At 38.3% G+C, this 24,522-nt stretch overlaps 1 protein-coding gene across 1 annotated transcript in view; it reads left to right on the top strand.

The window, feature by feature from the left end:
• Positions 1-24,522, top strand: part of LOC307135753 (kelch-like protein 29) — a 253,422-nt gene that overhangs the window by 159,965 nt on the left and 68,935 nt on the right. The window contains exons 10-11 of the mRNA XM_079832392.1: positions 6,786-6,968; positions 10,530-10,710. Of these exons, the coding sequence (XP_079688518.1) occupies positions 6,786-6,968; positions 10,530-10,710 (364 nt within the window). The remainder of the gene's footprint in view (positions 1-6,785; positions 6,969-10,529; positions 10,711-24,522) is intronic.

Below are 24,522 nucleotides of genomic sequence, written 5' to 3'. Positions count from 1 at the left end.
CTGCTGGAGGATGCTGATGGTGGAACATGAGCAGGACTGTCATGTGGTGTTTGATTGATGCTTCTGCTGTAATGTAGTAGCATGCAGTGAGGGTTTGTGGAAAAAGGGGATGGAACGTGTTTCCTGTACTGGTGTGAAGTAGGAACACAACCTGTGGTCGTGAAATTGAAAGAGCTGCCACAGGAGCAGATGTTCATGCCAGTCAAAAGCTTTTTTTCTTATCAGGAAATGCCTGTGAACCTGAGCTTGAGCAGGTATATCACACTGCTGGTTGCATCACCTTGGTGTGTGGTGTTTAAGCGCATCTTATTTACATGCATTCACTGCAGCACATGATATCTGCCCGGTATAGACCTGCATCATAAATATTTAAATTATGTTACTGTTATAATTTCTTTGCAGAAATTGCTCTTCTTTTTATGCATGTAAGACTTGTTATAGGTTCTGCCTTATTCACAACAGTCAGTGCTTGGTGCTTTTACAGCCTCCATAAAGCTATTAGCTCTTTCCCCGGTTTCGACAGAATTGTTCCGTAATTTATTACACAACGCTTCCCTGCCATTGACGGAATTTTCCAGCAATCCATGTTTTCACTGTTATACGGTAAGGGGTGCTATTATGCTTCTTCTGAAAAAGTACAGAATCTCTGCATCAAAACACAGGTGAAGAAGCAGAAACAAGTAATATACTGTAAACATTGCTTATGCACATGTAAAATAACTCGATCATAAAACATTAAACAGCTTATGAATCAAAACTGCCTAACATTAACGAATGAAATGTTGACCCATGAAGAGGGATAAGACTGTGCAAACTTTGGGGGTATTGTTGGACTCGATCTACTCCGTCTATGTTTTGATCCTCATTCTGAATCTGATCCGGACAAAGTCTTTGACAAAAATGTGATTTGTTGAAAAGCTTTTTTAATTAAACTGACCCACATTCAAGTGTTGTTAATAAAATAGTGCATGAAGCTAGGATAAAATGTTATATTTTAAAATGTATTCAAATAGTAAACAGTAAAATAAAAATAAGGAACATTAAGTGGGCTCAATCGAAGGAACTCTTAAAGAATTATAGAATCATTATCTGATGCTAAAGGCAGAATCTGCAACAGTAGATCATTTAAAAATGTTAAACACAAATAAATGTTTAGGTTACAACCGCATCTGTCTCTAAGAAAAATCTGCAGTTTATTTTTATTGTTATTTTCAAAGATTATGAGCAAAATAGTCTCATTATAAATCAAACGCTCTGGAAACATAAACGAAAAAATATTTTTTCTAAGACCAAACCAAAATAAAAACTTAAATACATTTTTAAACCATGTATTTGACAGCCTACACCCAGCCTACCTCGCCTGGACAGAAATGCCTCACAAACTAAAATCAGGGCTCCCACTCCAGGGCTGGGTGAAGGTAGTTAACCAGAGGTGAGGGGGCACAGTGGTCGGGCCGGGTTGTGTGTGTGTGTGTGTGTGTGTGTGTGTGTGTATAATGTACACACCCCTAGAAATTCTTATGAGAAAAATATCTCTGATATTATCCAGCCATGACTTCCTGTTTCACAGGAGTATAAATATGAGGAAACTCAATGGCTTAATGTCTTTAATCATTCATCACATTGAGTAAAACCAAAAAGTTTTGTTCTGATGTGAAGCAAAAGATTGTTGAGCTTCACAAAAAAAAAAAAAAGCGGCTGTCAGAAAATAGCTAAAGGATTGAACATTTCTATTTCTTCCATCAGGGCAATAATTAAGAAGCTTCAGTCAACAGGAAATTATACAAATCTACCTGGGAGAGGACACATGTCTATATCGCCCTAATGCATATAGTGAGAAGGAGAGTTTAAGTGGCCAAAGACTCATGTATTCCATAATGAGCCCCCCACCCAAAAAAGCGTTTGGAAAAGCATTTCCCGGCAGCTTTTTGGCACTAATAACTGGGTTGTATTTTCTTTTGTCTGAGTGTCTTGTGTAACTCGATAAAACCGGTCCTTTATAATAGCAAAATATGGAAAAGAGAGCGGTCGGTCAGGCTGGACAGACTGGCCGTCAATAGAACGGACCTGTTCAAATGCATGTTTCAACGACTGCTCCAGGGGAAAGTCATCGCGGTCTGAGAGAATCAGTCTCTCAATCGCGCTTGTTTCCCCGTATTCAGGGCTAAGTGGTCCAGGTTCAGCCTCTCCCACCTGCACGGCCGCTGCCGTCTTCAGCTTTCTTTTATTACAAGAGACATTCGCACACAAATACCCCAATAAATCCTTAAAAGCCGGGCCAATTGGTTCCCAGGATGAGCGGATGCCTGAGGTGCGGATTAACGGCCACTTCTACACTATGCTTTTGACCCCGAAATTGAATCACAACTGACACCACAGGATATTTCACCACGTCCCCGTGCACGCACCGTACCTTAACCATGCGGCCTGTATCCAATGCCTCGGGCTGAATCAGGCTTTGGTGGATCGAGGTTTGGTTACATCCCGAATCCATCAAAGCCGGATAGGTACCCCCCTTGTACTCACAGGTATCTGGTACCAGCCAGCCTGACCGGGGGCAGCCTGTGGGACATCCGGAATCCGGATCATTGTCCCCACGTCCATCATTGGGCATCTGACGATGAAATGGTCCGGGTCCCCGTAACGCCAACAGGCCGGCCCAGACCTAACCGCCACAAAGCCTCTGAAAACTCCGGGCTGGTTCCACCCCTCCCTTGGGAGGTTTGTAGGACAAAGAGGGAGAAGAAAAAGGGGGAGAGAGAGAGAGAGAGAGATGGTAAGGGTCCGCCGATCCCCGGGCACGCCACCATGTGGTCCGAGTCCAACGACGTCGGTCAGTGGCACTGGACCCATTCGGCCGTTCTCCGGGGAAGCCGAGTGACGAACTGTTCCAGTACCACGAGGTCGATGATTTTTCCAACAACGTTTCCCTCAGCCAGTAGCCATTTGCGGCAGATTCACTGGCGGTGTTGCTCTAGGCTTCGGCCAACCCGCTGCAGGATGGCCTTCTTCAGGTCGTTGAAGACCAGGAGGTTCTGAACAGGGAGTTGTTGAGCTGCGGTCTGAGACTCCCCCGACAGCAGGGGGATTAACCTCATTGACCATTGATTCAGAGCCCATCCTGCCGCCTCGGTCGTCTTCTCAAAGAGGTCTATGAAGACCTCCGGGTCGTCCTGGGGCCCCATCTTGTTCAGCGGCAGGTGGTTGGTCATACTTGGGATCGCTGGGACCTCTGTCCGAACCTCCCGGTCCATCCAGCTCCGGAACCTCTCGCGGTCCTCCTGCTGGGCCTGCACGATTGTCTGGAAGTGGCGCTCTTGGTCGCTCCTCAGATCGAGCAGAGCCTGGTGTTGATCCTGATGCAGGACCACGAGGGACGAGATGATCTCCGCAAATGGCAATGATGACGGCGGAACTTGCATGGCGGCGGCCGCTTCTTCCTTCCCGGGTTTCGGCACCACTGGAACAAAGTTCGATATGAGTAAGGAAGGAAGAAGGCAGGGTCGGCTTAATGGAGACTCGGGTGGCTTTTATCACTTTGTTTCACACACTCTTTTAAAACAGCACACGCTCACAGGCGTTTCACAAAATAAATCAAAAGTTCTCAAACACAGTCCAGTTGCTCTCCTCTCTTTGTGTGTGTCCCCACGAGTCTCCTGTCAGTCTCTCTCCTGGAAGCTCTCTTTCTGGTGGCTTATATCCAGTCTCTCCACGCCCATTACTGGAACAAGACACAGGTGTTCATTATTTGCAATTGACCGGCTTACTTGTCTCCTGACTCTCTCTCCCGTCACAGACCTCACTAAACCACACCCCCCCGGGCACACCAGCTAAAGTAAGTTTTTGATTAATTCATTTCCGTTGCAGGAGATCATTAGCTATTTACTTTAGGGCCACTTACACAACACCATTTTCATCCAAAAAAGAAATGCGTTTCGGCCGCTCATCCACACGGCAACAGTGCCCGGAAGCTGTTGAGATAGTTGAAATGAATCAAAAGTTCATTGAAATAGTTGAAATAGTTTTGAAACGATACCGCTATCATCCCCGTGCAAGCCTCAAAAAATGTGAATCCGTGAGAACGGTGACACCATGCATGTAAGTATTATATGTTTAGTCCACAGGCAAGCACGTTTGAATACGAATGTGCACAGACGTGTAGTTTTCTTTTACAAAAAGACTGCTAAATTACTTGTCTGGTATGCATAATAAAGCGTTTTTAGTAGATTCCAATAATTTCGGTAATGTTTTCATCTGTACAGAGGGAAAGTGAAGTGAAGGAGGCCTTCACAGGGGAGAGTATAGTTGACACAGTCTCTGCTGACACTTCAGGGCTGCATTATGGTCGTATCTAGGCACAGGTCCTTCATCTGATCTGGATACGGCCCGGATCCTTGCCTGACTTCATTGTGCCAAGTGTAAAGTTTGGTGGAGGGATTATGGTGTGGGGGTTGTTTTTCAGGGGTTGGGCTTGGCCCCTTAGTTCCAGTGAAAGGAACTCTTAATGCTTCAGCATACCAAGACATTTTGGACTATTTCATGCTCCCAACTTTATGGGAACAGTTTGGGGATGGCCCCTTCCTGTTCCAACATGACTGTGCACCAGTGCACAAAGCAAGGTCCATAAAGACATGGATGAGTGGGTTTGAGCGCTTCTAGAAGAATGGTCAAAAATTCCCATAAACACACTCCTAAACCTTGTGGAAAGCCTTCCCAGAAGAGTTGAAACTGTTATAGCTTCAAAGGGTGGGCCAACTCCATATTAAACCCTACGGATTAAGAATGGGATGTCATTAAAGTTCATGTGCATGTAAAGGCAGATATAGTGTATATACATTTAATAATTATTATTATTATTATAATTATTAATTAATAATACAAATATGATGTAATTTATTTGTTGTGCATTAAGTTCATGCAGTCGGTACAGGGGTTTCTTTTTCTTTCTTTTTCTTTTTTGTTTTGCGTTCTTATGTGCAGAATTCCTTTAGGGAATCATATACTGAAACAAGACAGACAGCTTATTGAAACGCATTGTTGGTGAATCCCCCAGAGAGATGTGCTATGCGTCTTTGTTCATTTTATTGAATCACTATATTGAAAAGAATTAAACCGAGACAATAAATGTCCCCGGACATAATTCATTTATGTATTTTCAGGAGCCCTTGAAATCACAGGCTAGAGTATTTCTTCTTTTCTTTTTTTTTTCCTTTAAAAAAAAAAAATAAAATTTAAGAGGCGTACAATGACATTTAATTTTCTGCCGTTACAGAGGCCTGACCCTTTCTGTCCCGATCAACTGTTTCTTTCTTTTATTTATTTATTTTTTCAAGACGATGTATGTCATGAATTTTAATTTAGATGATAAGATCGTGTTGGGTACTTTCAGCTCACACAAAATAACGGAGCCTGAAGCCCTTTTTAATACCAGTGAATCTGTACTTTTCCTTAAATAGAAATACACTTTGGGTATTTTTGTCAAGCCAAACTTTGATGATAACACTTTGGATCTTTCCTGACACTCTGTGTTGAGTTACGTCTCATTTTCAGAATAAAACTAATTACAGTATGAAAGGCCTGTGATGTGGCATAATCAGTCATCATGGAGACTTCATGTGCTGTAGAGAGGAAAACACATTTATAATTGATCATAAAACAGCCTCTGTTTGTAAATAATTTCACTCTGAACAAAAACTGCTCCACTAAATGTACTGTTTTGCTGTTGAACTTGCATGTTAAAAATACACAGTTCGCCACTGCCTGCTTTGTATGTAAAGCATTAAGCTCCAGTTATTTATCACATGCACTTGTAAACCTTTGCACATCATGCTGGTTTTGGCTGGTCAACCACCATGCCCTCTTCTTAAAAGGTACATAACACACACACAGTTTCTGCCAATCTCATGTTAAACTTGAGTACCTATAGAGTAGTATTGCTTCCTTCATATCTCCAAAGAGTATTTAGTTTTATTATATTTATAAAAGACAGATACGCTGTTATGGTTCTTTCCGAAAACAGCCAAGCTTGTTAAGGTGTTCAGTGGGCGGATTCCACACACACACACACACACACACACACACACACACACACACACACACACACACACACACACACACACACACACACACACACACACACACACACACACACACACACACACACACACACACACACACACACACACAATACATCATGGCATTATCCCCGGATAACTTTCGATTCACTATAGTTTGTGTTGTTTACATTATATGCACTTACGCACCGATTGCCAACAAAACACAGACCCTTTATGACGTCATACAGGGCCATACTCAAAAAAAATAATAATTCTGAAACTTATTTGAATCCTGAAGGAGTGTATTTGGAACAGAAATACTCCATCATGCATCCAATTAATTTTTGGCATGAGAATCCAAATCTTTAACAGTGTAAATAAGTATAATAGCATTATAGCATTAGACAGCCCCTGCATTAGACATTGTTCTTGGTATGAAGAACATTTTCATAATCTAAAGAAACTTTTGTCCACAATAAAGAATATTTTGTGCAGTTGAAAGGTTCCATGGATGTTGAAGGTTCATGGTCAAGGTTATCAATGGCAATAAAGAACCATTCTTTTTAAGAGTGTAGTCAAGCTGGCTTACCTGCCCCAATAACCAGCACCAGCACTTCCAATCTAAAATCATCTTGAAATGTGATCTGGCCCAAACAGGTCTGAGCAGTTGCTTTCAGCAGGTTATTTTAGTGAATGTCAAAGTGTTTGTTTCTCTGTCCGTCCCTGCAGGTGTCGCTGAGGTGATCGTGCTGGTGGGTGGGCGACAGGTCATCGGTATGAACCAGCGCTCGCTGACAGCCGTCACTTGCTTCAACCCTCAGAACAACAAGTGGTACCCCCTGGCTAGCTTGCCTTTCTACAACCGCGAGTTCTTCTCCGTCATATCGGCGGGGGATAATATCTACCTGTCAGGTAATCAAACCGACAGTGTGTCACTTGCAGTTTGGTGGCCTCCTGCAGGTGTCTGCTTTTATATTTAGCACTGCATGCTCCGAGGGATGATGTGAAAGCAGATGGCTGTTCCTCGTCTCTGTCTTTATGACTGGCTGCGTATCAAATTATGATGTTAAATATCCCACAAATCAAGCAAGATAAAATTAATAGCGCAGGGAAGACGATGCCTTTAAAGATGTAACAGCAATTTGTTAGTGAAAACTGCATGAGTAGTTGGTGCATAACATGTCCATAGACATCAAGATTTTTAGATTTAATTTTATATAATGGCAAAGGAAAATTATATTGCCCCGTTCACACAACAGCAGAATATAGTCAACCCTGTATTTGAGTCCTTAAAGGGATAGTTCACCCAAAAATGAAAATTATGTCATTAATTACTCACCCTCATGTCGTTCCAAACCTTCATTCATCTTTAGAACACAAATGAAGATATTTATTATGAAATTGGAGAGCTTTCTTATCCCTCCATAGACAAATAAAATAATTACTTTATTCAACAATTTCTTCTTGTCTGTCAGTCTCCTACACAGTTTATGTTGGTCAGATCCTGCATCAGTATCACACGCATGCGTCATGGTGCTCACGTAAAAAGCATCGGCCAATGGTAAGCCGGCGTTCTGGCATAGCTCTGACGTAACTCGGAAGTTGGACTGCATTTACTACGTCAACAGCGTAGAAGTCTGACACAGATGTGAAGAAATTGTTAAATAAAGTCGTTATTTTTGTTTGTTTTTTGCGCACAAAAAGTATTCTCGATGCTTCATAAAATTACGTTTTAACCACTGGAGTCACATTATATTTTAGCAATGTCTTTACTACCTTTCTGGACCTTGAAAGGGTTCATTAAATTGCTGTCTATGGATGGGTCAGAGAGCTCTCAGATTTCATCAAAAATATCTTAATTTGTGTTCCGAAGATGAATGAAGGTCTTACGGGTTTTGAACAACATGAGGGTGAGTAATTAATGACAGAATTTTCATTTTTGGGTGAACTAACGCTTTAATATGTAACTAGACTGAACAACTGTGAGCTGTGTTTCATCTGAAGATTTTAGATCCAGTCACTGTTCTCCATGGGGGCTGTTCTCATCAGTTTTGCATTCAACGTGCGACTCAAATTCTCTGCTCTCCGCCTTTATAAAAGCTGCTGTCGGTTAATGAAGATTTGACGGATGATCTCGGGGCTCGTCTGACTCTTGTTGTTTCAAAAGTGATAAGACTTTTCAGTTTTATGGACGTTGACATCTTTTATTTTACTTTGGTCACTGTTGCTATGGTAACTGATAAAAGAATACAGGCTTGACTCCCATTGCATGTTCATACAGACAGCAGGATCGTTAAGCAACAGCTGCTAATGGAACGCAACATCATTCTGGGGTTCTGTTGCACATGTGCAACTCTAACTACTATTTCATGACATTCTACTGTAACTGTATACTACGGGAGAATAGCTGATTTGCCATAGTCGTTAATATGTGATGGATTAGCCAAGTAAATGTGTTTTTTTATTTTTTATCTGTATATCATTTAATGCAAAATCAACCCTTCTCTTGCTTTTTTAAAATTACATTATTTAGTACTTTGTCAAATAATTTAAATGATCCATTGCGCCTTCCTCTTTATTGTTGCTTAGTGATTTTGGCCCCACTTTATATTAGGTGGCCTTAACTACTATGTACTTACATCAAAAAAGAAGTACAATGTACTTATTGCTTTTATATTGTATTGTAAAAGGGATTAAGGGTAGGGTTAAGGGAAGGGAAGTATCAACAGTGTAATTATAAATGTAACTACAGAAATTAATTACAGATGTACTTACATGCAGGTCATTTTAAAAATGTAAGTACATTGTAAAAACATGTATGTACACAATAAGTGCATTGTATCAAATTATTATTTAAAATGTTAGTACATAGTAGTTAAGGCCACCTAATATAAAGTGGGTCCATGATTTTTGTGTTCTTTGGCTACAGCAGTTTGTTTGTTTATTTATTTAAAAAGGGGCAGTGTACATTAATCAACATTCATGAATGTAAATGTACCCAAATTAGCCCAAAGACTAGTTTTCATTGGTAGTCCCTTTGCCAGATGTTATTACGCCTAAAACTTGAGAAAAGAAATAAGATGTAACAACAGTAACAACAGTAGTGAAACCAGAACTTGTAAATAACACTGGAAGAATACAATTAAACACAAAACAAAAAGGCGTACATTTATATAAGAAGAGAGATAAAAAATTAAATAAAAAAGATATTGTTATGAGTTAAATAATATTAAAGGGTTAGTTCACCCAAAAAAGAAAATTCTGTCATTAATTACTTACCCTCATGTCGTTCGACACCGTCAGACCTCCGTTCATCTTCGGAACAGAAATTTATATATTTTAGTTGAAATCTGATGCCTCTGAAAGTCCTCCATTGGCTCAATGGTACTCTACACTCTCAAGACCCTTAAAAGGTACTAAAGACGTCGTTACAAAGTCCATCTCACTACAGTGGTTCTAAAATAACTTTATGAATCGGCAACAATAGTTTTTGTGCGCAAAAAAACCCTAAATAACAACTTACATAGTGATGACGATTTCAAAACAAAGCATCATGAAGCTTCGAAGCGTTATGAATCACTGAGCCGAATGATGATTCGGATCGCGTGTCAAACCGCCAAACTGCTGAAATTTGGCGATTCAAACCGCTGAATCGACTCAGTGATTCATAACGCTTCCATCTCTAGTTCATGTTATATGATCCTGGAGTGTGAGAAATATCCCATGTTTTCACTCAAATAATAGGAGCTCACAAAATCTGCATGAATAACTATAACAGAATTAGCAAAATACAGTTTAAAAATGTTTAGCATGTCACACTTCAAACTTTCGAGTGTTTTGAAACAACACCCAAATTGAACATTAGTGTAAAAAAAAAAGTATATACAAATACAGAGTTAAGTTGTTTTATGTATATCTTATAATTAATTTATATTATATTTATTTATTCAACTATTTATTTATATTTAATCATGTTAAATTCATATTCATATTTTATTTATTATATATACGCATTCCATATAAATACAATATTAAATATAATATATAATATATTTTTTATAAAGAAATGCATTGTATACAATAAAAGGAATTCTAATTAATTCCTAATTAAACTTAACTTGTGTTCAGTTGCTGATTATTTGAAGTATAATCAAATTGTCTTTTCAAGTCATTTCAACAATTTTTTTTCCCTTCAAATCTTGTCTAGTTCAATCTCATTTTACTCATATAAAATCAAGTTGAAATTGGTGAAATTGGAAAATTATTTTGCTAAGGTATTGGAAAAGACAGAACATGTCACACAACTTAAACAGTCTTTTTCTGGAATCAGCTAAATCTGAATCCCTGAGAGAGAGGGAGATGTGAGTGTGGAGTATGCATCTTTTCTTCAGATCTGTATTAATGAAGGTGTGATGTTGAAGAGTGTAAATGGAGACTTCAGCTCTCATTTGTTTGGGCTTGTACCCTCTTTAGGTGGTGTTGAGTCGGGAGTCACGCTGACAGACGTGTGGTGCTACATGTCCCTGCTGGATAATTGGAATCTTGTGTCTCGGATGACAGTCCCGCGGTGCCGGCACAACAGCGTGGTGTACGACGGCAAGCTTTACGCCATCGGAGGACTCGGAGTGGCCGCAAACCTGGATAATGTGGAAAGGTACCTGGTGTTTGAATTAAACATTTCATTGGAAGACATTAGGTGTTTCAGATAAACGTTTGGTCAGCTCTTTCTGTCCTTGGAGCCAATCTGATAATTGGATCTCTGCTGAAGTATGGAGGGAGTATTTTGCTGGCAGGTGACTGTGGCACAGATGCATTGAGTAGATTGGATCAGGTTTCGCTGCCGTGGACTGTAGCTATAATCGACCGTTACACAGAGGTCGTGACACAGTCGGTCGCTTTAAAAGGAACAGAATGCAAAAGCGACAAGGGCCAATGATGTAAACACAAACCAGATTGATATTTGAAGACCGTTTTACAGTTGGTCATATTGAAATAAACCCATTTTCTCATGCAGTATCACTCTTATGACATGAAGAATCAATTTGAATTCGTTCTCCTGGCACTAACATCCAATTTCCATCTCACAGCCTCTCTCTGCTCATTCTAGTCTCATAGGCTCCTTATTCTAGTCTTGCACAGCCAGACTTTTTTGAGCTCCACAGCTTATTCTGAGCCAAAAATAAAACCATTTCATTAGTCCAGGTTTTTATTTTTTCAACAAATACCCACTTAAATAGGAAGGACTGTCTGTCTGACATTTAAAATGATTTTATTTTACAAAATCACTGTTTGGATATAAATAGGAAAATGCTTAAGTGTTAATGATTGAATCAATATTGTTATGTTTTTAGCATGTTATATGCTTGGCAACAGTTATTCTAACCCTAATTGATGGAGTGTGAAGCTTTTCATTTTTTAATCAACCATGTAGGAAGACGTATATTCCATATTCCATATTCCACGATTCCTCTTGATTGAAATTATTATTTCCATCTATATATATATACAGTATATGCAGGTTGAATTTTATTGTAGTCTTCTCAAAAGGCATCTGCATCTGTTATCAGAGCTAAATTTGGTGTATTTGGTAACGTGTCATGTTATAGATTTCATGTAGACTTGATTTGGGTGTATACAGAGGTCATTTATGTATAGCCAACGAATATGGCAACAAATTTCCCAACAACAAAATTTTGGCCAGTGAAAATGCTGAGTGGCTAGTAACTTTGAAAAACCACTAGCGCAGTGGCTGGCGAGCTAAAAAAAAAATCATATCAAGCCCTGTATGTATGTGTGTGTATATATATATTTTGATTTCATCAAAAAGATCTTAATTTTTGTTCCGAAGATGAACAAAAGTCTTACGGGTTTGGAATGACATGAGGGTGAGAAATTAATGATAGAATTTTCATTTTTGGTTGAACTATCCCTTTAAAACATTTTACATTGGACGTGTCCTATACAGCCTTTCCAATACATTGGATATTTTCTAAATTATATATAATAATTCTAATAATTTTATATAATAATTATATATATATATAAAAAAAAAAATATATATATATATATATATATATATATATATATTTATATATATATATTTACAGTGGCATGAAAAAGTATGTGAACCGCTTGCAGAATCTGTGAAAATGGGAATAATTTTTACTAAATAAGAGGTATCATACAAAATTCATGTTATTTTGTATTTAGTATACTATATACTTTGGTCAGTATACTGTCCTGAATAAGATATTTTACATAAGAAATGTTTACATATAGTCCACAAGACAAAAAAATTGCTGAATTTATTAAAATAACCCTGATAAAAAGTTTATGAACCATTGATTCTCAGTGCTGTGTGTCGTTCCCTGGATGATCCACGGCTGTTTTTTTTGTTTTGTGATGGTTGTTCATGAGTTCCTTGTTTGTTCTGAGCAGTTAAACTGCCCAATGTTCTTCAGAAAAATCTTCCAGGTCCTGCACATTCTTCAGTTTTCCAGCCTCTTTTTTCATATTTGAACCCTCTCCAGAAATACTGTATGGTTTTAAAATCCATCTTTTCACACTGCGGACAATTGAGGGATTCAAACACAACTACTAAAAAAGGTTCAAACATTCACTGATGCTCCAGAAGGAAACACAATGCATTAAGAGTCGGGGGGTGAAAACTTTTGAACAGGATGAAGATGTCCAAATGTTTCTTATTTTGTTTAAATATTTTTTTTTTTTCATTTAGTATTGCCCTTCAGAAGCAACAGAAGATACTTGCATGTTTCCCGGAAGACAAATTAAGTACAATTTACCTTGATTTTCAAATTCAATAGGTTTTCACCCCCCGGCTCTTTTTTTAGGATCCAACACATTGGATCCAATATCCTTTGGTCACAGCTAAAACCATGCAAAGGCAAAACCATGCAAAAAAGATAACGTCATCAGTATTTTTGACTGTTTTCTAAAAAAAGAAAGACCTGTAAAAGGTTAATTTGGAATTAAAGCCAAACATTGAGATTGGAACTGCCCATTGAATGAGACTCTATGAACAGTCCGCTGAGACTCGTCTGATTGACAGAACCGTGGTGGTTTGTTAGAGAAAGACCGCCCACCCACTGCACCCTGCTGACTCCTAATTTATATCCCACCATCCATCTTGCCTGCAGTTTCACGCTCATAAGCATGACATCTATTCCGTTCGCAATGATGTCTTCAGTCAGCCTGCTTCTCAAGGCTGCCGTTGGGCCAATCGGGAGCAGCATCAAGGTGCTCTTGCTCTCTGTCTGATTCGTTTTTATTTATTATAGAGGCATTTTTGATACTCAAAACTGTCTGCATATGCATCAGCTTGGTCACGGCAGAATTGAAATGAACTTGAGATGACTTGAAATGATGATCTGTTTTTTTAGTAAGCACTCAGCTTGGTGAGATTAAAAGCTACACATCCGTACCAGCAACCTTCATAACACCTGCAGTGTGTATAGATGCTTTGATGACTAATGAGCCTAAAAGAAGGTGACTATAAATAATAGACAAACAACAACTAGAATTAACAGATAAAATGCATATGCTTTTTACTGTATTATTGTAGTTGTTAAAATAATTTTTCAGTGTTGAATGAGGCTCTATTTATGTTTAACATCTCTCCTACTTTTTCTAGCATCTGTGATTTAATGCATTCTGAGATTGTATTCTCCTCAGAGGATATTTGTGATGTTTTCCTTCGATTTTCACTGAACAGGCCATCTTAGAAGTCATCATAATACAGCAGATTGTTTTTTGGAACATGTTGAGAGTGTGTCTTAAAATGCTCCCTATATTTAGCCTATATACCTCTTTAATTGCCAAATGAGAATAAAACTGACTGAGTGAGCAAATAAAATAAAGATGCTCAACAGTGGCTATGAAGTTTTTGTTTTGGGTGGTAGACCTATTCATCATTTTAATGTCACAAAACTGAAAGATTTGCATAGTTACCAACCACTGTTGAGCATGACTGTTTATTTACAATAAATCTTGCATGTATACTTCATTCTTAGAGCATTTAGCACTATCAGTGGTGTAAAGTATTTGAGTAAATGTAATTAGCTACTGTGCTTAAGTATCCTTTTGGCTACTTTTTTTTTTTTTACTGAGTATCAAAAATATTAGCACCTTTTACTCTCTACTTAACTAAATTTTTTAATAAGAATATATATATATATATATATATATATATATATATATATATATATATATATATATATATATATATATATATATATATATATATATATATATATATATATATATATATATATATATGCTCTTTTCTCCAATATATTTGTGAAGGGTAATGCAATTACTAGTTTTGTATGGCACTATTTTTTACAACATATTTCAGAACATTTTGAATATTTTAGAACATTATTCTAGTTATATTGAAGAGACCTTTTTAAAGGATATTGGTTTACTTGAGCTCCACCCCTGATTGTGTCAACCTTGATTTATTGTTCGGTTTTATTTCAATGTTAGAAAAAATCAACTGTTTCTTGTTTTTCACTGGCATGTCTCTCAGGTGTTGAGGACTAGTGCATCTTTAAACCTACATTCTTTACAAGTAAAATAATTTAGTATTGTTAAAATCAGATAGGGGAGCGCGGGGCACAACCTAACGCGGGGTTAGTTGTAACATGCATGTTTTAACCCTTTCCACACATGCCAGAATGACAAAACTTAGTGTATTTACTAGTTGCCATATCAACATTATTTAGAGAAAATATAGCGCCAACATTTTTAAATCTCTGGAAGATATTACTGAACATGTATTTAACCAAAGCAAAAGTCATGCCATTATATTCTATACTCTATACTTCCATGAGAAAAGGGTATTATTCACCCTTTTCTCATGGTTTCTCAAAATAATTCATGAAAGAATAGAATATAATGGCATATTTCTAATAGGGACTCACTGAGAGTCGATATTTAGAAATTATGAATTATTATTATGTTTTGAACTATGCTGTTTAGCTGTATTTAGCGATGTGTTTGTTGTCAAACTCAAAAATGAGTATATTTTTAATGATTAAAAAATGCCATTATTTTATTTTAAAAAGCTAATAATTGTATTTTGTTGACAAAATATTTTAGTTTGTCTTGTATATTTTTTTGATTATATCAGGTAACATTTTAAGCTGTTATTTGGTCATGTTACACTGTGCCCCACCACATGTTACAATGTACCCCACCTATGGGGCATGTTGTCACATTTCACTTCCATTCTTTTGGGGTAAATCAAGAAAAAAGTATACACTGTATTAATGAAACACAACCACATAATTGTACTAGACATGTGTGCAATTAATGTGAGGAAAATTAAATACTCTGAACCCCAAGTGGATTTACAAAAACTGAGAAAGTCAAAAAGCGTTAGGTTGTGCCCCGCTATCCCCTACTCTAAAACTGGACCCACTTTATATTAGGTGGCCTTAACAACTATGTACTAACATTTTAATTAATAATTTGATACAATGCACTTACTGTATACATACATGTCTTTACATTGTACTTACATTTTAAATATACCTGTATGTAATTACAAATGTAACTACATAAATTTATTACAGATGTAATTACACAGTTGACACTTCCCTTACACCTAACCCTACCCTTAAACTTACCCACACCACCACACCTGTCCCTAACCCTACCCATATCCCACCTCAATATCAGCATAAGTGTTTTGCAATACATTATAAACACAGTAAGTACATTGTACTTATTTTTTGATGTAAGTACATAGTAGTTAAGGCCACCTAATATAAAGTGGGGCCCTAAAACTTTTACTCAAGTCCTATTGGAATTGGTCACTTGTAACTTGTAATGGAGTAATTTTCACTGTATGGTATCTGTACTTAAGTATGATTTTACTATTTACATCTCTAAGCACAGTATTGAAGTATTGAGCAAGATTTTGAGACAATTGTGCATTGTGTCTTTAATTTCTGAAGTCAAGCTACATGGCAGACTCATGTTGAGACAGCTGTATTTGGTAGGCAAAGGAATTATCATTTTGACGGCATTATACACAAACACAGCGTGTGTATCTGCATAACATCCACACCAGCTCATCAAATGTCATATTTGCAGTGTTGAATCCTGTTGTTAATCGTGATGGTATGCTTTCGCCGGGCTCCTCCTAACCTTTCCACACCCCTCGAGTCCAGCCCTCTGATGGCAGTGCGAGGACAGTGATTATTCTGACGATGTGCCCCATTCAAGCCCAATCAGCAACACTTACTGTTTAATTGCTCTTTGATGATGGATTCCGGTCGTAAAGGCACAGTCTCACACTTTGAGTTGCCGTTCCATTTATTTAGCTCTGAAATTACAGTAGGAGAGGGGGTGAAAACAAGGAACTCGAGGGCAGAAGCAAAGAGAATCTGCTCTAGGGAGTTTATTTTCTCTGTGCCATGCAGTCATGACTTTGGCACTTTCACAATGCTGCATGTCTCTTGCTATGGTCAGATGAACAACTGCTACAATTAAAGCACTAAGGGCCAGATTTACTAACAGTCTGCACCAGCGCAATCCCTCGTTTGGCATTAAAAAATGACTGTCAGGATTTACTAAAAACACGCAGTGAAAATTTAGCGCTGAAAAGGCATGGACAAGGTTATTTTTCCGGCTGAACTTATTGCATATGCATTTGTAGGAGTTTCCCTTTCAGATGCAAAATTTATGGGAGGAGGGTATTTAATTGAATCATGCAATATGATTTACTAAGGTTTGCGCTCGTCAATTTACTTGCATTTGTGCCATTATTTACTGACCAAAAAGCATGTCTTAAACCAGAAGCGAATTTGCGCTTCTCTTGGTAGATTGTGTTGGTCATTATGGAAATAATCCGGCTGCATCCGTGTTCTTTAATTTGTGTGTCGTCAGTAGATCACATGCAGAAGTTTCCACACTCCCATCTGCACTTTTTTGGTAAAGCAATTAGTTGTTTATAATTGGGTTAGATACCCTTACGAAAAATAAGTATACTTCAAGTTAATTTATGAAGTATACTTAAGTAGCCTAATGCTCAAATATTTTTAAGTAAACTTTATGTAGTAAGCAGGGGCGCCTCTAGCAATTTTGGGCCCTCTGAAATAATATGAGGTTGGGCCCCCTACCGTACCTAACATACAGGCCAACCTATATCGTTGTCAGCACTACTGACTTTGTATCTTGTTTACAATCGATTCCATGGTGAAATTAAGCGAACAAACACGCAACATCTTCGGCACGTGAGCTTGAACTGTCAAGTCAACTTTATTTATATAGCGCTTTTTACAATGCAGATTGTTTCAAAGCAGCTTCACGGTGTTAAACAGGAAAATAATGCAACAGAATTTTATTTAGTTGTATAGCCGTTCCGGAGAAAATGGTGAAGTCATCTAGCTTATTTCAATTATCATACAGTGACAATGTGGGCATTAGATTAGTAATTAGATCAGTAATTTAGTTTATATGGTTAATTTAGTTTACTAATTAGATTTATTTGGATATTTAGTTGAAAAAATGTATTGTCCCCAACTGAGCAAGCCAAGCCAAAGGCGACAGTGGCAAGGAAACCAAAACCCCATTAGGTGACCTAATGGAGAAAAATAAACCTTGGGAGAAACCAGGCTCAGTCGGGGTGCCAGTTCTCCTGGCAACAAACAGCGTATGATTATTATTCTGGCAACTTTACAGGTCAGAGGTCATAATAGATCGGAATATTCAAAAGATCGGAGGCAACACGCCGGAGACGGGTTTATTGAGGATGATGTGTCGATAAATAATTATTAAATAGGAATATTCGAAATATCAGTCGTCACGCCAGAGACGGGTTTATTGAGGATGACGTATTGATTAAAGGGGTGGTAAAACACATTATTTCGAAGGCTTGATTGTGTTTGTGGGGTGCACTGTAACATGTGTTCATGCTTCGTTTTTAAAAAATTGCATTATTTTTCCTTTATTCTACACTGCTCTGTCCCTCCTTGTAAAAACGGTCTGATGGTTTCCGGGTTCTATGAAGCCAGTCCCTCAAAAATACGCAATGGGCTCAGATTGGTTAGCTGGCCCAGTGTGTTGTGATTCGCTAACCGCCTAGTGCACGTTTGTCGGAAACGTCACGCCCCTTACCTTTACCGATAGACTGTGCTTTGGGTAGTATTAGAAACAATGGCGTCAATAAAACCATACCAATTTGAGCCGAATCAGACCCAGACAATTTTAGTGAAGATGATCGAGCAGAACCTGTTCAACCTGTTCAGTCCTCAAGAGTAAAGACTGCGTATCTATAGTGATCGCTACTGAATGGCACTGTTACTTTTGTATTTTTAGAACGATTATAGCCAAATATCTGTCGCTATTGGAACAAAGAACTATTGACCCAAAACGAACACTAAACATTGGCTTTACTAGTAGCCAAATCAAACACAGAACCATGTTTAGCATGCCTGTAGATAAACAATACATAAAAGCTCTAATCAAAGAATAATTTACACCAATGCCAAGTTTGCTGTTGAGATTTTAAAAATAAGTTTGTAACATTAGGTGTTTGTCGGCTAACGCCAAGTATGAATGAGCATTTAACAGACTGGTTTGCAGAGCCAAACAGCGTTGTCATCTGTTTACTTCCTTGCTACAACGTACAATTAACAATACAAACTATTACAGGAAAACACATCGACGAAAAATAAATCATACTTACAGGTTGTGGCCCGTAAACAGCTTCTGTTTTTAAATCCATCTTTCAGGACAAGCCGTTGTGCGAATCCTTCATTGAATTCGCGAAGATGGTGGAAGCTTTCCTCCGTGAAATGTGCAGCGGGAGCCGCGCCCGCCCGTTGTGCATACACACACTGGCAGCGTTTGTCTCGCGCAGCTGAACCGCGGCTTGTGTTTTGCCAATACAGACGAATATTGTCCATTATGGCACATTTTCCGGTCTTTCCGGGTTTATTGAGGATGCCGTAATGATTAAACAATTATTAAATTGCAATATTCGAAAGATCAGAGGCAACACGCCGGAGACGGATTTATTGAGGATGCCGTATTGATTAAACAATTATTAAAGTGCAATTTTCGAAATATCTAAGTCATCACGCCAGAGACGGAAGTGTTCCCGGTTCTGGCTGACCTAGTTAATGCAGCCTAATAATCATTTAATTGAAAAAGTGTTTTATGTGTATGCCATTGTAAAGAGATGTGTTTTTAGTCTAGATTTTAACTTACAGAGTGTGTCTGATTCCCGAACAATGCTTGGAAGACTGTTCCAGAGTTTAGGTGCTAAATAGGAAAAGGATCGACCGCCTGCAGAATTTTTGAATTTTGAGACCGCAGTAGACGTGATGGAGTATAATGTGTTAAAACCTCGCTCAAGTACTGAGGAGCTAAACCATTTTGTGCTTTGTAAGTAATAAGCAAGATTTTAAAATGTATGCAATGTTTAATAGGTAGCCAGTGCAGTGTTGACAGAACTGGGCTAATATGGTCATACTTCCTAGTTCTAGTAAGAACTCGAGCTGCTGTGTTTTGGGCCAGCTGGAGTTTGTTTATTAGGCGAGCAGGGCAACCACCCAGTAGAGCATTACAATAATCTAGCCTTGAGGTCATGAACCAATGAACTAACTGTTCAGCATTTTGCATTGAGAGCATGTGCCGTAATTTAGATATTTTTTTAAGATAGTAGAATGCAGTTTTACAGATGCTAGAAACGTGGCTTTCAAATGAGAGATTGGTATCAAAGAGCACACCCAGGTTCCTCACTGACAACGAGGACTTGACAGAGCAGCCATCAAGTGTTGGACAGTATTCTAGCTTACTACTTGTGGAGCTTTTTTGTCCATAATTAAAAAGAAAAAAAAAAATTTCTGCATTGAGTTGCAGGAAATTACTGGTCATCCTATTTTTTATATCAGCTATGCATTCCGTTAATCTTGTGAATTGGTAAGTTTCTTCAGGGCGTGAAGAAATATAGAGCTGAGTATCGTCAGCATAACAATGAAAACTAACAGCATGCTTCCTAATGTTATCTCCCAGTGGTAGCATGTACAGGGTGAAAAGCAACGGCCCTAGCACGGAGCCCTGCGATACTGAACTTGATCGGTGTGACATCTCTTCATTTACTCCTACAAACTGATAACGGTCGGATTTAAACCATGCCAATGCAATTCCACTAATGCCTACATCATTTTCGAGTCTATTCAAAAGAATGTTGTGGTCGATAGTATCGATTGCAGCACTAAGATCGAGTAACACTAATAGAGAGATACAGCCACGATCGGATGATAAGAGTAAATAATTTGTAACTCTGATGAGAGCAGTCTCAGTACTATGATACGGTCAAAATCCTGACTGGAAATCCTCACAGATACAATTTCTTTCTAAAAAAGTAACATAATTGTGAGGATACTGCCTTTTCAAGTATTTTTGACAGAAAGGGTAGATTTGAGATTGGCCTGTAATTGACTAATTCTGTAGGATCAAGTTGCAGTTTTTTAATAAGTGGTTTAATAATAGCCAACTTAAAAGTTTTCGGTAAATATCCTAATGACAATGATGAATTAATGATATTAAGAAGAGGATCTATGACCTCTGGTATCATCTCTTTTAATAGCCTACTCGGTATAGGGTCGAGCATACATGTTGTTGATTTTGATTATTTAACGAGTTTAGCCAATTCTTCTTCTCCTATAGCAGTGAATGAGTGTAATTTTTCCTCAGTGACACTACAATGCTCTGTCTGATGTGATTCTGTAGTAGACGGCTGCATGGTTAAAATGTTCTTCCTAATATCATCAATCTTACATGTAAAGATGTTCATAAAGTCATTACTGCTGTGCTGTTTACAAACATCAGAAGTTGATGCTTTATTTTTGGTTAATTTAGATACTGTATCGAATAAATACCTAGGGTTGTGTTTGTTTTCTTCTAAGAGAGTTGAGAAATTAGCAGATCTAGCAGTTTTTACGGCCTTTCTGTATGTGATCATGCTCTCTTTCCACGAATTACGAAAGACCTCTAGTTTTGTTTTCTTCCATCTGCGCTCCATTTTTCTGGCTGCTGTTTTAAGAGCCCGAGTGTGCTCGTTGTACCACGGCGTTGGACTATTTTCTTTAATCTTCTTTAAGCGCAGGGGAGCAACTGTGTCTAAAGTGCTGGAAAAGAGAGAGTCAATAGTTTGTGTTGCAACATCGAGTTATTCTAAGTTATCTGGGATGCTGAGGAGATGATACTGATGAGGAATATTTGCAGCCTTAGCTTTATTCCATGTGACAATAATAGGTCTAGAGAATGATTATGGCGATGACTAGGTCCTGACACACGTTGCCAATAGAATTTAGAATGTCTCTAAATAAAAGCATCTTTTTCATTGTCTACATGGATATTAAAATCACCAACAATTAGTACTTTATATGCAGCCAGTACTAACTCTGGTACTCAGTACTAATTCTTTGGTAAAGTCTGTATTGTGCCCTGGTGGCCTGTATACAGTAGCTAACACAAATGTTAAATGGGATTTATCATGTACACTACATAACGTTACGTAAAGCAAGAAGACTTCAAAGGAATTATATTTGAAGCTAGACTTCTGAGTAATACTGAAGATATTATTATAAATTACAGCAACCCCTCCCCCTTTAGATTAGATTAGATTAGATTCAACTTTATTGTCATTACACAAGTACAAGTACAAGGCAACGAAATGCAGTTTAGGTCTAACCAGAAGTGCAATAGCAGCAAGTGCAGGATATACAACGTTTGCATAAGTGCAGGACATGGATATGTACTGAGTATATATAAATATGTCTATAAATAGAGAGATGGTTATTACTATAAACAGAATTTACAGGTGAATATGTACAGTGAATAATATACAGATGGTTAATACTATAAACAGAATTTACAGGTGGATATGTACTATGAATATAATATAATATACAGATGGCTATTACTATAAACAGAATTTTACAGATAGAGGTATACAATGATATGTTAGGCTAAAATTAGGAATATGGCAGTGGATTAAGGTAGTGCAATAAATTATGGACAGAAGCTATCCGAAAAAAAGTGTAAAAGTGCAGTGGAAGTGATTGCATATTACAGTTAGAAGTACGGTGCAAAATACAAATGTAAACAGTAGGTACTGTAAGTAACAGTCGGCAGTGCAAATGAGCATAATCCAGTTACGGTGTGGTAGTGCAAAATGAATAAGTAAACAGTTGTTACTGTAATAAAGAGTCGGTAGTGCAAATAACAAAGTGAAGGTGGATGTGAGGTAGGAGAGTTATCAGTATATGAGGGGAGTGGATCAGCGGGGGTTTGAGTTCAATAAAGAGACAGCTCTGGGGAAAAAACTGTTCTTAAGTCTGCTGGTCCTGGTCCGGTGGATCCTGAAACGCCTGCCGGAGGGCAGGAGAGAAAACAGTCTGTGGGCTGGGTGAGAGGAGTCCTTGAGGATGCTGCGAGCTCGATGCAGACAGCGTTTCCTCTGGATGTGCTCGATGGCAGGCAGTGGAGTCCCTGTGATGCGCTGGGCAGTTTTCACCACCCGCTGCAGTGCCTTGCGCTCCGCAACAGAGCAGCTCCCATACCATACTGCGACACAGTTGGTCAGGATGCTTTCTATTGCGCAGCGATAGAAGTTCACCAGGATAGCCGAGGAGAGCTGATTCTTCCTCAGTGTCCTCAGGAAGAAGAGGCGCTGGTGAGCCTTCTTGACCAGGCTGGAGGTGTTGGTCGTCCACGACATGTCCGCTGAGATGTGGATCCCCAGGAACTTGAAACTGGAGACACGTTCAACAGCCATTCCATTGATGTGGATGGTGTCGTGTGTGCCTCTTGACTCCTTCCTGAAGTCCTTTACCTTTCAGACGCGGCTTGTGTTTATAACAGTAATCTTAAAAAATTTAAAAATTACTACAAAATGTCAAGCCTTTGAAAACACTGTGAATACTTGATGCTCTGACATGAGAAATATAAATAGAATCCTTTTAGTGCCTACTACTTTTTTTAGATTATTTGACGTTAAACGCATTATATAAGTCACATTTACAAAAGCCAAAATTACATTATTTTTATTTTCAGCGGTGAAAAATGTAACCTATTGAATAGACTGTCAGGTAGTGGTTGGCAATGCAACTAGCGCTAACATTACAGCAAATAAAGCTCCACAAATAAACCCTTTCTTTTTGAAGAACTGGGTAAGTAATTATCGGGCCGTTTTCTCTCTCTCTGCCCCCTGAAGCCTCGGTTTTGATGACCCGACTTATACTTCTTTGTCGAATGCGAAGACATCTCTAGTTTGACAGTTTACCATCTGATCTCACTCAGGCAACGTAGAAGTAAGATGTAATTTTGTTTTATTTGTTACTCTGGTAGATTATATTTATAATTTCAATTACATTGCTACTAGTACTGTTACTACTAATAAAACCAATCCCAAAAGGGCCCCTTAGAATCTTCCTAACTCCTAACTTTTTCTTAAATTGCCTTTCATAATACTAATCATTTGGTTTTGAAATGCTATGTAAACATCTATACATGTCTTTGAATGGTTTCCCAGAAGACCAAACTAAAGAATAAGTAGTTTTTCTTGATTTCCTCTGTAAATGAATCGAGTGTGTCTCTCGGAGTTGGCGGCTCCTGTAGGCATTCAAAGCGAGGCCCATTGTTCCGTGCTGAGATAGAGCATCCCACCGTGCAAACTCAACACACCATGGCATTAAAGAACTGATAACTCACCCACTGCCGCTGTGCCTTTATCTCCAGCATACTCCGCTGCTCCACTCTTGCGAAGTGGATTTTTAGACCCTGTTGATTGTCAAAACGACAAGGAAGGACTCAAATTAAAGTATATCTAGTTTTAATTGGAGCTCTCTTTTCCTCTTGCCACTTAATAGACTTTCGTCTGCAATATCATCATGGCAGTATCTTTATTCTCTAAAGTCCATAGACAAGTCAAGCCACCTTTATTTCTTTGGCACTTTATCCAATAAAGATAGTTTCAAAGCAGCTTCACTGTAAAAACAGAATAAAAAAAATGTAATGATCAATGATGCAAACTTAAAATCAAACATCAAAAATTAGACAAATTCAAATTCTTCTGTAAAGCAGATCTATAAAGACAATAGTACCACTATTCTGCTCAAGTCAGTTCAGTATTGATTCAGTTCAATGACTGTGTAAAGATCATCAATTATGAAATGAGTTCAATTCAGCAATAAGCAGCTCTACAGTAGACAATAGTGTCTTCAACAGTGTTGTTTAGTAAGGCCACAGCTGGCATTTAATGGGTGTCTCTTGATCCACGTGTCGTTCGTTTCCACTGCATCAATGAACCACTGTGGTTCGGCCAAACGTGATAAAAACAGTCCTCCGCTGCTCAAGCACTATATTTATTTCCGGAAATTTTGCGTCTTTGATGTCTGTCAGTTGGAGCTGCAGTGACCCCTGTAGT

This window comes from Gobio gobio (genome assembly GCF_949357685.1).
Source record: "Gobio gobio genome assembly, chromosome: 13".
Lineage (NCBI taxonomy): Eukaryota > Metazoa > Chordata > Actinopteri > Cypriniformes > Gobionidae > Gobio > Gobio gobio.
This window is presented reverse-complemented; position numbering and strand designations above follow the sequence as displayed.